This window comes from Oculina patagonica, chromosome 2 (assembly GCF_052425735.1).
Source record: "Oculina patagonica isolate OP01 chromosome 2, crgOcupat, whole genome shotgun sequence".
In the NCBI taxonomy this organism is placed as follows: domain Eukaryota; kingdom Metazoa; phylum Cnidaria; class Anthozoa; order Scleractinia; family Oculinidae; genus Oculina; species Oculina patagonica.
This window is the reverse complement of record NC_135759.1, coordinates 13,003,958-13,020,135: the sequence shown is the minus strand read 5'-3', so window position 1 is coordinate 13,020,135 and position 16,178 is coordinate 13,003,958. Positions and strand designations below refer to the sequence as shown.

The 16,178-nt window shown below is 39.6% G+C and overlaps 1 protein-coding gene across 1 annotated transcript; it reads left to right on the top strand.

Annotated features, from left to right (window-relative positions):
- The first annotated feature begins 506 nt into the window (after positions 1 to 506).
- Positions 507 to 16,161, top strand: LOC144638713 (uncharacterized). Its single transcript, XM_078497941.1, has 9 exons — positions 507 to 621; positions 4,132 to 6,162; positions 8,510 to 8,794; positions 9,539 to 9,583; positions 11,806 to 11,863; positions 11,975 to 12,037; positions 12,531 to 12,668; positions 13,091 to 13,228; positions 15,004 to 16,161. Exons 2-9 carry the CDS (start codon positions 4,200 to 4,202, stop codon positions 15,560 to 15,562), a joined length of 3,249 nt encoding a protein of 1,082 aa, XP_078354067.1. The 5' UTR covers positions 507 to 621; positions 4,132 to 4,199; the 3' UTR covers positions 15,563 to 16,161.
- Positions 16,162 to 16,178: the final 17 nt, after the last annotated feature.

Below are 16,178 nucleotides of genomic sequence, written 5' to 3'. Positions count from 1 at the left end.
ACGAAAGTATCTCTCCAGTGTAGCTAATCAGTAGGAATAACTTGATAATATATGAATAATTTCTTGCATGTTTTCCAGAATCAAGCAAATTATTTATGATAATTATATACGCAAACAGAACTGATCTAAATGCAATTGACGTGTGCTTGTAGCCTCCACAAAGTACGTGACTTAATTTAGAAACCAATCAAAACCAGAACTATTCATTTTTTACTACTTGCAACCTTAAGGAGTTCCACAGAAATAAATGTAAAAATCATGTTTGTTTTTTAAAAAAAAACACTTCAAAGAACGCTTTGAAAGACGAAGTGACACCAGCTCAGAATCCACCCGCTTCATCCTGTCATCATGTCTTTAATGTTAATACTGTAGGCTTTTAAATTATGAGCTATTCTCTTGCACCTGCCAAACCTACACATTGACCAATCAATCAACTGGCACTGCTTCCATCAAGCTGCGTAATTTACATATGTACAAACATCTTAGCGTTAATGAAGTTTATGATAGTTTCGCTTGCACCATGGTTACCAGCTTTACTGAGATGTTTTAGCGGCCTACAAAAAGTCGTCCTTACTTGGAACGTGAGTGGAAGTTACATTCCCCCCTCAGCTTATGCTGACGGTGAGTAGATTGTTTTATTTGCTTCTCATCTGCAAATATTATTTGAAACGTTCGCAATGTGTCGCCTTTAGAATTCGTATTTATTAAATGGAGTGGAACAAAAATTGACGTTTTATCAGCAGGTAATGGAAAGGATGCATGATGTCAAGCTTGTTTCAGTCACTCATCAACTATTTTAGCACACTGAAGTTACAACAAAGTTTTAAACTATAAACTCATATTTTTTGCTCTGTTCTAATTCGACAACCTAAACATGTCAAGCCCTATTCAGGATATACATCCATTCTTTTTACTACTAAGCTAGTAGACTTGTAGTTGTTACAGGCTTACATCATAATTTATTTATTTTATACACGGCAAGAATCCTGAAGAATCTTTATCGGAATTAAGTCAATGCCACCAAACTTCAAAGACATGTTTGGTAGAATATTTTGTTTTATGAATTAATAACGTTAGGCGACAAAATGTGAATTGGCATAGTTTCGTTAGAATTGTGAAATACGATTTTAAGCCTCTGAAATAAAAAAAAGTCATTTTTAAATACCTTCGTTGCTTTCGGATTTAAAATGTCGGCGAAAATATAACCAGTTTTGTTTATAGAAAAATAAAGTAATTTAGAGCCCAAAAGTAAAGAGGCTCTTAAAATAAATAAACATGAGGGCATATTAATCGATGTGTCCTTCGTATCTGTTTTCCCAACTGCTATTTTCTAAGAATCGAACTATATCTGAGGTCCGTGACAAATGTCGAAGGGTCTTTACTTTAAGGGCTAACTACTTCCAGGATTATTAAGTAACGACCGTTAATTTTTATCGCTTCTTTAGAGGTTTGTAACTTGCGGAACTTTAAAGTATCTTTGTTGAAGGATTGAATACCGGCGAACATTATGTATAGAAGTATTATCAATTGGAATATTCCTGAATGGCAACTGGAAGACTGAGCTCCGAAAGAGCGAATTTCATCCTTTTGAAACAAGCGCAGTCTACTGGAAATATATTTCTTTATTTGAGATATTACTTGACTTGTACCAGTTCTTGTAACAGATATTGCACAATTCTAACCGCTAATGACACCTTTCCAAGAAATATTGAAAACATTGTGGGGCATAAACACCAAAAACGACCAAAACTGGTGTTTTGCATAAGAGTTCTGATGCAATCGTAATAATGTATTGAAGCACTTTACACGATTTTGATCGATCCGTCTGAGATGTTTCACAATAACCAAACAGTCATGATAAAATGTATTACTTTCTGTTGTTGCCAACCTAATAATCAAATCCAAATCCAGGAGATTCCCAGGTGATCGCGATTTTAGCGCCAAGTCCGGCCACAGAATACGGACGACCAATAAACTGCTTCACCGATCGAACCATAACAAAATCGATTCAAAAAATTAACATTCAAAATCTCCCGAAGTCTACCAACAATGAACATAGGCTAAAAATATATGCATTTGCATCAATTGCATGGCCCCTTGGACCCTTAGAGTTTGTCAGACACCGGATTATCTGGAAGAAGAGTTGGTAGCTTTTGGTAGGTCTTTGAACCGTTATAAAAACACATCATCCTTCGTCTTCCGCCGGTTCTGTCTTTTCTAAATTTAAAAGTCAAAAAAAGTGAACAACTTACAGTCAGTATAAAATACTTACAGTTGAATTCCTATTAAGCGGCCACCCTCGGGGAAATGGCAACTGGCCGCTTAATAGAGGTTCGCCGCTTAATAGGGGTTTGTCAGAAATTAGCATAAGGTCTTTTTAAAAGGTGACATTATTTCAATACAAAATAAGGTGAAAAGGAATAGCGGAATCACAGGAAGACGACAATAAACCTGTGTTTGAATGATTTTATCGGCCGTCACGGTCTGAGCTTGTTGGAAATAAATTTAAATATCGTACCTTTATGACATTCTTATTGGCCGCTAAATAGAGGTAAAAACAATAGAAGAACGCTCATCGGGACGGCAAAAAGGTGGCCGCGGCCGCTTAATAGGGGTGGCCGCTTAAAAGGGGTTATATTTACAGTAAATATTATACTGACAATATTTTCGGGACTTTAGTAACTGACCGCTTAATAGGGGTCGGCCGCTTAATGGGTGGCCGCTTAATGGGTGGCCGCTTAATAGGGGTTCGACTGTAGTTATATTGGTGGCACTAGATATTACGGTCAGCAAACATTTGTGTCAAAACAGTTCATCAGTCCTAAAGGATTGTCAGACTATTTGGTATCTTCTGTTCTGAAACGTTTGTGAGACGCTTTCGTCTGGCTCTATTTTCATATATTAATAGTTTTTTGTCAAAATTTTAGGAAATGACTATCCAGAACTCCACAGCCTGCCTTATTCCAGGCTTTCTTTTCAAAGCTGAAGCTCCGCATATAACTGCGTTGGTCTTTCATGTATTAAATCTTTCACCCGCAGTGCAAACATATGATTTTTTTGTATTCATTTCTACAATCCAGCTGGATAATCATAACATTTTCCCACAAGTCCAGAAAAATACTTTGTTTCGATTTGTTTCTCTTCAAATTATCGTTAAGTATGACAACTTCATTACAAGGAGAAAATATCTTAACAACACGCGGAGCTTCTAACTGTTGTTGCCGGTTTCCACAGGTTGTAATGCAAGGTCAATCGTGCGCTGCTGCCATCCTCGCGCGTCACATTCGTGTGTTATTAAAATAGAGCACTTTAGACCTGCCTCGGGAATTTAAAGAAAAAATTATGGTTGATCAATTAAAATTTGCCCGATTATAAAATAAAATATGTAACAAATTCTGACAGTATATGATAGACAATTGACACAACAAGGATCATTTGAAGTCCAAACTGCAGTGAAATACCTCCGTATTTATAGTATAGAGCGGTCTCTTTACTTTAAAATTCTACCCGGAAATATCATTCTTGTACAGTGCGATGCAATCTTGCTCTGTAGACGATTTAACCAGTAAACACGGCACTCAAATTACTGAACGTGTTTATACGAATACCCAATTTTGTCAAACACAGCATCCTCGAAATACAATTAAACTAACAAATGAATTAAATAAGTCAGGTTGGACAGAGTAAATAATACCACAAAACACAGTATGATGTCGATATTCAAGTGAAGATTTAATTTATTCTGAGCAGATATTGGAATGTTTGGGTTAGAGTTCCAGGTTTTTTTGGAAGGTTACTACTTTGCAAACGCACTAAACAAAAATTTTGTGTTAATTACTTTACAATTCGGGAGTGTAAATATCGAGAAAATTTCAAATCCCTGTTCGTATTCGATGTTATATTCCCAAGCTAAATCTGTAATTTACAATGTGTTTGCCAAACAAAGGAAGATGGCGCTGTTATCAGTAAAGATGAAACTGTTTTTGATTACCAAAAGCGATTCTCAATATAAAAAGGAATAAAGGCTTGTGTTTTTTAACAATAAGATTCAAATGTTTTTGATAATATTTTTCAAAGCAATAGTGCATGTTAAATGTTTCAATGTTAGTTTATTATTACTTTTTCTTTTAGGTTCCACAGCGACAGGTGCTTTGGAGAAAGAATAGCCCAAATGACTTAGTAAACTGAAACCAAACAACATGACAACTGTGAAAGCTTTCTCGCTTACAAGTGAAAACTTGAAGAAATTTGAAAAAGAACAACAACAGCAAAGCAAGAAAAGGCATTCCTTACAGAGAAGCATAAACCGTGAGAGAACAGAAGCAGATGGCAGAAGCTCTGGAATTCACTCTTACGGTTCACAATTGAGTGCATTCAAAGAAAGCCTCAACGAGAACTCTAAACACGTGGATGCCAAAAAGGTGCTCAATTCCAATAATCATTTACAAACTCACAGAAAAAATTCTTACTCACTTGACCGACCAGAACGCGAAGCTTTTCGAAGAAATCCCGAAGGGCAAAGTCGAAACGAAAGCTCACATGCTACTCCGCACGTTGTGAAAATTGATTACGAGGAGGAAAGTGATCGTATTAACTACGACAGTGACAGCGAAAAGGGAAAAGAAGGGCTTGACTCCGAGAAAGAGGAAGAAGAAGAAAGTGATGATGATGATGATGATGATGATGATGATGATGATGATGATGACGATGATGAGGATGATGAAAGCGACGAAGAGAGTGACACTGAAAGTAACGAAGAAAGCGACGATGACGATGAAGAAACGGAAACGGCTCTTAAACGAGCACTGGCTGAAACTCCTGCAACAGTAAGAACGCATTACACAAGCAGTGTAAACGCGAGCGTCAGCAGCATTCCTACAGTTGCTTCAGTTAAGAGGCCAGAGTCCATAAACACCATTAAAACAACAAGGACGGCGAGAAAAGGAAGTGCAATGTCCAATGTAAGCTCGGCACCTTCTTATATTTTGAATATGAATCAGTTTCGCATGAAGAAAATGGCTGCAAAGAAAGAAAAAGAGCGCGAGAAGCTTGGTGGTGATGTGAGTGAATCTGAGTTGTCTTTTGGACCAAGTCACCGATCACTTGCAAGTGCGATGAGCATGCGCGAAAAAGGTACTACAAGTGCGCAAAGCAAAGGATCTTATGTTTTTACAAGAAACTGGTCACGATGGAGTCATTACAGTGCGGCAGGGTACAGTATCAGCGAAGGGCCTGCGGCCAATCACAAGTTTAGGAAACCTGCAAAAAAGGAGACAACTGGCCAGAACACTCGAGCAAAGACTCCCAGGCTGGGACCCCACTCTCGTTCTCAGGTGCCACATTTGCCAGTAATTAGTAAAAATACCTCAAACAAATCTGTTCCCGATTTGTGCAAATCTGGCAAGCGTCACGTGACACTCGCATTAGATCCCGGGCTCTCACGAGCACGACCTGTGAGTCGCAGTCAAATAGCTTCTCGATTGAGCACTCGTTCAATAATAAAACGCCCGACCACACCGCGTGTAAAATCACTTCCAGACCTTAACAAGCAAGCTGTTATATCCTATTTTCAGTTGGAAAGAGGAGTAAACAGATCAGCAAGCAGGTCTGGGTTTAGGAAGAAAATCGTAAAGCCCGCAAACACGTCCAACAATAGAGGAGAGATAAGGCAGGGAGAAACGGACATCGATGATGAAAAGGACTTTACGAATCGACGAAAACGAGTTCGCAAACTAAAGGAACGCCCACAGAGGCAGAGAAATGAAACATCTCTTAGTTCTGCGTCAAGCGCGCTTTCCAATGTGCATAAACGTAACAAAAATGTAAATGACCGTGGCTCTTCTCTGACAAGCGCATTGTCTCTGTCATCTTTGAAATCGAGTCGAACAAGCCAAAGTGGAAAACCCGCTTCCTCTAGTGCATCTAGCAAGGCGAGTTTAGCGTCAAGGAAAGACAGACTGCAGCCACTCAGGACATATGCCGGTTACCAAAGCGGCCCTAGTAGAGCATCTCTCCTCGCACCCGGAACGCCTATCAGCTTGATCCTTCAGCGCAGCCCGAGCCTGCGATCGGTTATAACTGAGTACAGCAGTTATCTGAGCTTAGCAGCCTCAAGTGTTAAGTCGGCGCGAACCAGCTCCAGATCGAGTCTCTCAAGTACAGGTAAAGATAAGTACTAAATTTATTTTTAGGTAGATATATTAAATATATACTCCTCTCAACTTATAGCGGTATTTCAGCGCCCGCTATAATATCGATAAGGTAGTTGTAAAGATCCACCCTATAATGCTAATTTGTTGCCTGAAGTACTGTGAAATGAATTGGTTAAGCTGCTAATTAGGAGAACTTCTCCAATGTTATCAAATATTAAAGCCGTTAAAGGGTATTAAAAATTTAACATGCATGAATTAACATTTGTTTTCTCCTTGGTAACGAATTTCACGCGAAACAACTTCTACGACAAATTTTGTGTGTGGTACATCTGGCATTTTAAAAAAGAAAACACTTTATTTTCAAACAGTATTGCCATAAATTACTTTGACAATTTATTCTGCATAGGCTCGTATACAGTTTTTATATCTAGACCAGAGCTGAGAATTTAGAGACTTTTTGTTGTAATGGTGCATTATTAATGAAAATAAAGTCATTTTCATTAAAAGTGAGAAGTGAAGGCGATTGAAGCATTTCCCTTGAAAGAAAGTGGTAAAACTTACTGATTAAAAGTCGGAAAACAACAAGTTCAACAGCCAAAACATTTGGGAGTATAGCGCTAGTTCACCAATAGGCATACAAGCGCGAAAAATCACTCATCAAATATTTATTGGTCAGCGTTTAGTGGTCTCTAGGATGCCTCGAGAGTTTATACAATTTCAACACTGAGTGCGACGCTTATATTTCTCGGCCAGTTAAAGGCTGGAAAATACGAATAAACCCGTTTGTTATGGACGAACGAGAGAATGCTTCAAAAGACGAAATGAAAGTGGAGGATGTCGAAAATAACAATGGTAGGTTAACCGCAATTCATTATTTGTATTCCCGACTGAAGTATTTTAAAGTTTAGCTTTATCTTCCCGCAAGGCAGAGATTCAATTCTACAAGCAGCAATAATTTTCTTCCGATCGATTTTATTTTCCTATCACTTCTAAAAACCATCAGCGAAGGGTTTATGCTTACTTCAGGCGGCGTGTGAAAAATAAAAGGATGGTATTTAAAATAAAGGGATCAGTCTTCTCTCAGATGTTACTCTGTTACCATGAAATAGCGCTGCGAGAAGCTTTGTTACACTGTCCAGCTTGATTGGAGCAAAAAGGAGTATACCCACGATCATATGAAATACTTCTAACGTGCCTTTTTCCTTCGTTATGCACAACTAGGGAAGGTTTTTATCCGACACATATAACAGTACGATGCTTCAATGACATTTCCACTTTGTAGCGGCTAGCCTAGATAGACGTTATTTCATACTTGTACTCTCGCATTATCCTCGTATACAACTCGCACGAACGGGACTATGGCTAAAATAAAATTTTCTCTGCGGGTTTAAATGCTCAAACACCAAGAAATCGGTTCCGTGCTCAAGAAACTATGTCAAAAATACAAGAGAACTGAAAGATTGCTCTTGTAGAATTTAGTGATAAACACGTTTCCATGGAAACACTGATGGAAGCAGTGTGTAGAGTCAGCATGAACGTCAATTGCCGAGAAATGCTTGAGTTCAGAATAAGCCACCCGTAGACCTACACAAGGATATGTTGACTTCAGTCCACTCGTGAAGCCATGCTTAGAACATGTGTGGTAGACAGGTGGTAAGCCTTGCTAGCAACGGTGTTTACTGAAAGTTTGGGTCCCTAACTTACAAAACTTGAGTTTTAAGAGGATTCTAAGTGACGCTCGGTGCAAAGTTGACGGCTATTACAATGAAAACGATAGCATTTTCTTCAAATAAGAACATAAAATCGAAAGGTATTTAATTTGTGCTTCTTTGACAACTTTCAGTAGTATTTTTTAACAAAATACTCGACTTGGCGAGAAAACGCTTATTCCTATTTTTTTAAATTTTATATACCAACAATAATAAAAAATTAGTTTAGAGTTTACTGCAGACAATTGACGGATTTACGAATTAGATGCCGGCGAATTCCACATTTTAAAGAAAGTTAAAGTTTACACAAGACTGAAGTAACTTTGCAATCTCCCGCGTCTACTACTGACTAGTTAAGAATAAAAAGGGCTCAGTTGCAGTTGATTGTTGCAAAATTAAAGTTAAAGAAATCACGTAATCTGTTATCGGAATAAAAGAAAGCTAACTGATAAACTAACCAAGAACTTTAGTTTCGAAACAGAGTAATGCCATGGCACGCTTGATATGTCTCGCCAATCAAACGACATTTTCGCTCCGCGCCGGACTGGTTGAGGTTAGAGTCGCATGCTACAGAAGTTTTGTAAGCTAAAACAAATGTGACTAATACAAATCAGCAATTATTGTCTGTTGCTTTTATTCACAACACAGATGGAGAAAACACTGCCGTTGGCCCACAAGCCACCAGCCCTGAAAAAGAAGAAGAAAAACCAAAACGAGTGGAGCCTCAAAGAAAACCCTCATCTAAAGCCAGTGAACGGCAATCTAAGAGAAGCTCGCCTGTGAATGAAGGAAAACAGAGTTCGCCTGTGAATGAAGAAAAACAGAGTGATTCCGAGTCTGAGCGGCTTCAGTTACCAGCAATTCGACCCCAGTCAGTTGCATCTGGTACCAAATCGCCTTATTTATCTTCTGTAAAGGTTACAACACCAAAAGGTGAGTCAAGTGTTCTGATTAATATATTATATAAACCATACGGAAGTCGCTAAGTAAATAAGCTGTCAGTAAAGATGTTTTTTTTTCTGATCAAGCCTCACCGGCATGTGGTATCGAGGGATAAACGCAGTGCGCGTATGAGGCGTCGTCCAAGCGCGTTTTTCGGCGAGCAAAGCGAGCTGCTGAGTTGCCGCTAAGTCGGCGAGCGAAGCAAGCCGGCGAGCAAAAGAAACGTTCGCGGGCCGGGCTCTCTTCGCCCGCCGTCTTAGCGGCTTGCTTTGCTCGCCGAAACTCGCGGCTTCGCCGCCCGCGCGATGCCCCCCAAGAGAGCCCTTCATATCCGCGCGTGAAGAGTTTATTTTTAACAAGAAATTTTTTGGGCAAATGTCATGTCGGTTATCGATTTGGCAGATAATAATTACTGGAGGAAAAATAGAAAGACTGCAAGGGTTGATCAGACAACGTGTAAAGGGCGGAAACACTGGTCAACACCAGCCTTCTTCAGGTTGTGAGTGAAACGCGAATTTACATGGTCTTTATATGATTTGCTAAGAAGAGACTTTTTAAGGAAAGAAAGTATTCTTCAAACCTTGACAATGAAAGGCCCGACGTATAAACTTTGACTTAACCTAGTAGAACTGGAGAATAAAAGCCTACGTTTATTATGTCTGACGGTTAATTAAATAGACTAGTCATATAACGTCTAAATCCACAAATCTAACCTTGAATCTTGTTTTATTCAAGAAATCGAAAAGGCAAAGAAAAAGAAAAAGATCAAACTACCCCATAGTAAGTTATCAGTTTTTTTTTCACTTATTTACTGTCAGGATTCTAAAAAGCCGAATCGGAGATCCTATTAGCGTTTTATCTTCCGAGTCGGATTTTTGTTCTCTTTGCCCAATAAAAAAGAAATTTCTAATGATTTAGCGACCTTCCAGTTGGGCACCCACTACATCTGAGGACGAGGCACACACTGTTGACGACAGGTTACAATTATGTTCTTATCCCTGAAAATGATAAAAGAGTAGAGGTGTGTACTGTCGTGAATTGTAATAAACGTCGTGTTGTTCCGTCGTGAGGGTGCTGTCGTTGTCAGTTGTCGTTGTCCCTCCCATCTGTCGTTTGTTCGCCGCTGTCCTCCCTCGCCCTCCCGGCGCTCTCCCCTCCGGGCCCGCCCTCCCTCGCCCTTGCTGCCGGTTGTCGTCGCTAGGGCGTGTCAAGGTTCCTTTCTCTCTTCTCTCCCGTGCTTCGCTCTCTTTCATGGCCCCTTCGGCGAGGGGGCGGGCTGTGGGGGCTGGGTGCAGTCGGGCTTTGGCTGTGAACTGAATGTATTTCTTTTTCTTCACATTTCGGCCTCTCACTACCCGTTGGGGCCTTCGATTCGGCGCGATGTTCGTGTTCTCGTCCTCCAACACGATGAGGTGATCTCTATTAACAGACAATGTGTAACATCGGTCGCGGGCAACGCGATAGGTGCATATCCGACAACTGTATCACAGGTATACAATACACTGTTATACATTACGCAGGTAACATTCCGACGCTATTACAATTAGACAGTAAGAGGTGCCCTTCATAACGGACAAAAGAAAATGGAGGTTCCAAAGTGTCCAAAGGTTTATTCGGCTAAATGTGACAATATTGTGCACCCCAGACTAAAATCTCTCAGTTCCTGTGTTTAAAAGCGCGATACAGAAGTCGTCAAATACGATGAAAACTAGTAAAATCTAGGGGATGTAACAAGACCGAGACGAAGGAATCTTTTCCGAGCGGCTTAGGTCTTTTGTGTGCGCCAAGTTCGATTTAAATCCGGCATGGTTCAACCAAGCGGTTTTTCAGCGCTTATTTCATAAAGGTGTTTCCCAGCGTTTTATTATTTGGTAATCAGATAGGACCCAGCAGGCAAGTTGTTTAGTGAGAGATTTGCTCTTGTCTCCAGGACCGCCAGGCCTATGTAAATCCTTGAAAATGAAAATCGTTGAACGTTACGGACACAATTTGCATGTCTGTGTGTCGCAAAAGTTCTATCCAGGATTAACACAATAAATAAAATTTAAAAGTGATCGACAACGTCAAGTCCTCGAAAAAACAACCATTCTTGAACAGGAGGAAATATGAAACAAACGTAGCGATAGTAGTTGTTAAGGGATGTCATCCTTTACGATTAACACTTTTACTTTCTTGTTTCTAAAGTTTCCTAACCGCAGATATTCTATTTTTTATAATCTGCTTTCCCACATTGGCAGTCTAGATAAAGTTTGGAGCATTTAATATGAATGATATTAGGGCTGTACTGCATATTTTATAACAAGCGCGTTTGTTGCCAAATTAGCTATTTATCATGTTTACTAGTTTTCATATACTGTATGTCTGTTGAAATTGTAAACGCAAATTCTCAAAAGGGAGTCTTGGCCAGAATATTAGCGTGCAGAAGTAAAAGTTTTCTAATAGTCTTCAAACAAAGCAGTGTTTGCAGGATTGTTTGCATAACAATTTCCAGGATCAACATACAATTACTGCTCTTAGCTAGTTTGGCTTAGAGAAAACAAAGACAAACTCGTTAGGATATTGAAACCTCACTGGGCCTCTGGTTGTCCAATCATATTCCAGAAAAGGCTGCACAGCAGGACAACGTTAATTAGCACCATGATGTGGCAGCGTTTCTATGGGAACACAACAGGACGCTTTGTTGAATGTAATCATTATACCCTGGCACATCGGGCCGGTAGAATTGGAATAACCACAACTAAATTCACACGTTAAAAGTGCGGGTGTTGGAACTTTAAGTAGAAGACCACATTTCCATTCTTTCAAGCTTCAACTTGCACATTGACTGTTGTACCTGTATCTCAGGCTGTTTAAAGTTTTCTTTTGAAGTAATCGTTGTCGTAAACATGACAGAAGTTGCTTGTGAGTATGAATGGTGTCCCAGGCAGCGATAAACGCGTTTTTCAAGACCCGCATTATAGGAATAAGTCTTTCAGGTCTAATGTATTTGATCTTTTCCATAGTCGTTCGTGTTAACCACCAACTCCCTAACTTCACAGAAGCCACACGGGATACTGGCATGTAAGTTCTGTTTGCTTTGGTTGTAAGTTCAATTCATCCGTGTTTGTTAAAGTGAAGCCCTTTCATTGTCTTTGTTTGTCATATAATTTTAATTCTGTTTTATTTTAATAGAACTCGCCTCGTAAAACTTGCAAAGCCAAAGGAATCTAAGGCTGTGTGGATGACAAGCTTTTGGTAATGTATTTGAATCCTAGGGTCTGAATCACTGAATGAAGTCGGTGACTCAAGTATTTTGCAATGATTATTGCAATCGGATCCGGCCCATCAGACGGCAAAAGTCTGGTAGATGATTTATGAGTGGTAAATAAGGCAGCCTGTAGGTTAGGTTCCAGTCTGTACTTTGAGTAGCGTAGGGTTTTTGGTACTTTCTATAAAAGTGAAAAGATTCGACAGACCTCTTCTTTGAAAGGCAAAAGATACGTTCAGCTCTTCCTAGGTTCCTTAATTTCGTTGAGTAAACATGCACGTTGTTTACCTTCTTCTATGAATGTTTCACTAGAGGATAATAAAGTTACTCAGTTATTCAGTTTGCTATTCAGTCGTAAGTCAGGTACCTCCATTTTCTCTCTTCTAAGGTTTTATCGATATATTTCAAGGCGTAGTTAGAGTGCTGATTGGCCGCAATTGTTTAGCCAACATTTATTAAAATATGCAATTCTTGTTTCAGGCCGATTGTATGGGGGAATCAAGATATGATGTGGCCTGTTTCCAAAGCAGCACTGTCAGCAAATGCATCAGAGAGATTAATGACCTTAGCAACGGCGAAGAAAGATTTCCAACTTGATCACCCACTCAGCTGTAACAGGTCAGTATTACTACAAAATAAATTCAATAAACAAGAACAAGCGACATTAACAACTTTGAAGGTGAACCGTGAAAACACACAACGCTAGAAAGTCGACGATTTGCTTCTTATCGGTAAAATAGACACTACAGTTTCGAACAGTTTAGGACGATTCAAATGCTGTTATAAAATTTGAGGCATAGCCCAAGTACGAACCAAAACGTGTATTCTTGGAGAAGTAAAAGCGATCCTCATGACTTGCATGAAAATAAATTTGGGCCGAAGTGTCGTTCACACCTCTCACAAGGTAGAAGTCAAAGAAACCCGCTCCAGCAGAAGGACACGCGCGTTTACTTGCACCACACCAGCACGCGCGCGTCTTATCGCACGATATCCGGGCACGATATCCAATTTTATTTTCTTAATTCTCTTTCTATTCGTAGGGGGGAATATGTTTACAGCTGCGGTCGCGATTCTGTCATATGGGATGTACAACCTTTGGCTTTGAAAGCAAATATTTCCGCAAGGGTCAGTCAGTTAGCGGAACCCAAGAAGTTACCACCAGAGCACAAAGAACAAAGGTAAGCACGCATTTTTTCAAGTCACGCAAGTCTACGGTTGGTAGTGATTTAGTCCTTTCACGACATTTATCTCCGCGATTTCGATAACTTCATTATTGCCCTCATTGTGGATCATTTCATCCGCATTTTTTCATTTTTTCTCCCTCTGACGTTTAGGAATGCTAAATTCATTATATTACTGGCTCGCCACACAAAGCGACCTCGAAGAGATTCATTAGCATATTTAGCTTAACCCTCCTACTGTTAGACGCAAAGATCGATTAAGAGCGACTTTCCACTTTAAACTTTTGAGTCGAATTATTCAATGTTGTTGGCACTGAGGGTGATGCGATTTAGTAGTACTGTCTAAAATTAGTTTTGTCCGTGGTTTTCATTGTTAAAAGATTAAGAGTCCGAGTTAATTCCAACGCACACAATTACTTTCATGGTTGGATTCTCAGCAATTTGAATGCACTTTGCCAACTTTAAATTAGGTGGTAATTGCGACCATTCAAAAGGAGCTACAATTAAAGCCAAACCATAAACCGTAACATTGCAAAACTTTGTACTGGTACTGAAGTAGCTGTCAGGCGTCACTTCAGTTACTTACGAAATACAATAGCGCTTTGAATTTGTTTTGAACTTGAGCATTATGTTTAAAAAATGCATTGCATGTGACACTTGTGATTATGCGCGCTGTGACATGTGATTCGAAAGTTCATCGAGTTGCTAAGCAGTGCATGACCTGGTTGTTAGTAACGTATTCGCACAGAAAACCTTTCTTTCTATCTTCGGATATTATCTAACACGGGAAACACGTTTAGAAGAGGACTTCTATCCTGACAGTTTAAAACAATCTCCAAAGGTACAGTTCTTTAGTTGTTGCGACTTAATATTCTGAATATACCAAAAGCATGCGGCCTTTAAAAGTGTCATTCAAACTCAGTGTACACAAACGATTCGACTCTATCATTAATCGTGCATCTCTTTAACCTAATGCCCGATAAAGACTTGATATTTTCGACCCAGGATATATTTCTGCAACTTTGTCAAACATTTGAATCAGTCCAACAAAATCTTCTTCAATTTCTAAATAATTTGTAACACACATTTTTGCCCACACGTTCACCCGGCGAGCAGATGCTCTACTCGCATGGCAACCTGCTTGCCAACCGGTTGAAACCGGGGATATAACATGAACCGACGGACTAAAAAATAAAACAGGGCCACTTGTACAATGAGAGAATATTTGAAAATGGCTGCAATCCAAACTCAGAACTGAAAATGTCATCATTCAGACATAAGTCTCAGGAAATAGTTTGTATAAACAAAATAGCAATGCAAAACTCAAACACGACAAATGAGATTAAAAAACAGGACAGCGTAACCTCAATAAAACGTGCATTTTAATTGGTTTGTTTTCCCGGTAATTTGGAACTCGAAATGTTCTTTCGGAAGTGAAAGAAATTTCAGGACTGCTTAGCTTGTTAACCAAAACATTCTTTAGTCTGTGTTTTTTATAAGCTTCTTTTGTGGCACCGTAGGATTGTCCTGTATTCACCTCAAGTAGTTTGGACTGGAACGGGCTCTTAGTAATTTTCATTACCTCTTTTAAAGTCGCAATCTATTGGTCACGCAGGCACCTGATCCGCAGAAGCCCTCACAGCCCGCGAGACGGTTTTTCATGCCACAAAGTATTAGTAAAGACCGTTATGCTAAAATAATTCTACTACTTGCTTTTACTCCTTCGCAGTTTTCAACAGCTGCCCATTGACTGTGTTCTTTCTTCCCTGCAGGGAAGCATATATTTTCAGTTGTGGAAGAAGTTCTCCTGTTTGGCAGGTAAGCGAAGCGGCCAAGACAGCAGAAGAGCGGGAAAGATCCATGAGACTCGCGCATCCCAAGAGATGTCATCCCCATTACCAGCCGGAACGCGAAGTGCCTTGGATCGTAAGTGAACCAGCAAAACGAGCCGTGTCCTCCGCGCGGGTCGAACATCTGGCGCGACCTAAAACGCGCCAAGATGGGCTTATTAGGGAGCCAACATGGCGGGTGTCATCAGCTAGTAGGCGAACTGTGGCATCAGCGAGAGTACTCGAACTTGCAAAGCCCAAACAAACAGTGGAGGGATATTTACCGTGTAAAGAGACCGAATGGCCAGTTAGTAAGAACACTCTAAGAGCGATAGCCTCTGAAAGAATCCAAAATTTGTCCAAGCCAATCGTACGAGAGACAATGGACCATGTTCAATTTAACCCGGATGCATTCACTGTTAGTGAAACCGCGAGGAAAGCTAATGCATCTCAAAGGATCGTGGAATTAGCCCAACCTATATCGCGTGCAGGATACAAATGATATACTGGGGACGGTCATCCACTGGCCTCCCGCGAGTCAACTATCGATTTACTTTGGCGCTATTTCTTTTATAATTTAAATTCAAATAATTTATTTTAATATTACAAAAGAAACAGGATTTTCATGTTCTTTTTGTGGCAAAATTTTCCATTCAAAGAGCGCTCCTACGAGTCCTCAGTCCCAACAGCGTGTCTTACAACAGTGAAAGTCAGTGATAGAAAACTGCAAAAAACCTAGGTTCTAGATATGGCCAAAATGATCTCACTCCTGTGGTTCTAACGGAACTTTTCAAATCAGTGCTTAAAAACCGTCTTTAAAGATATCTTTTCATGTGAGGGTTTAATTATTTAAATCAATTGCTTGATAACTGATAAGACTTGATACAAATTTGTACAGTACATCTTGATTTAACGGTCAGACATTTGATCGAGTCCTTGTTCGCCGTTCTTAATTTATAAGTTTATATGTTGCCTCGTTGTGTGAAAAAGAGTATTTTTTAAGTTTAAAGCATCTTGTCAAGATAATAAACTTGTCTGGTTTTATAATTCACTGACGTTTCTTTAATTTTAAAGTTAATTAAATGAAAAAGACGTTTTTTACTCCTGACTGCTTTGGA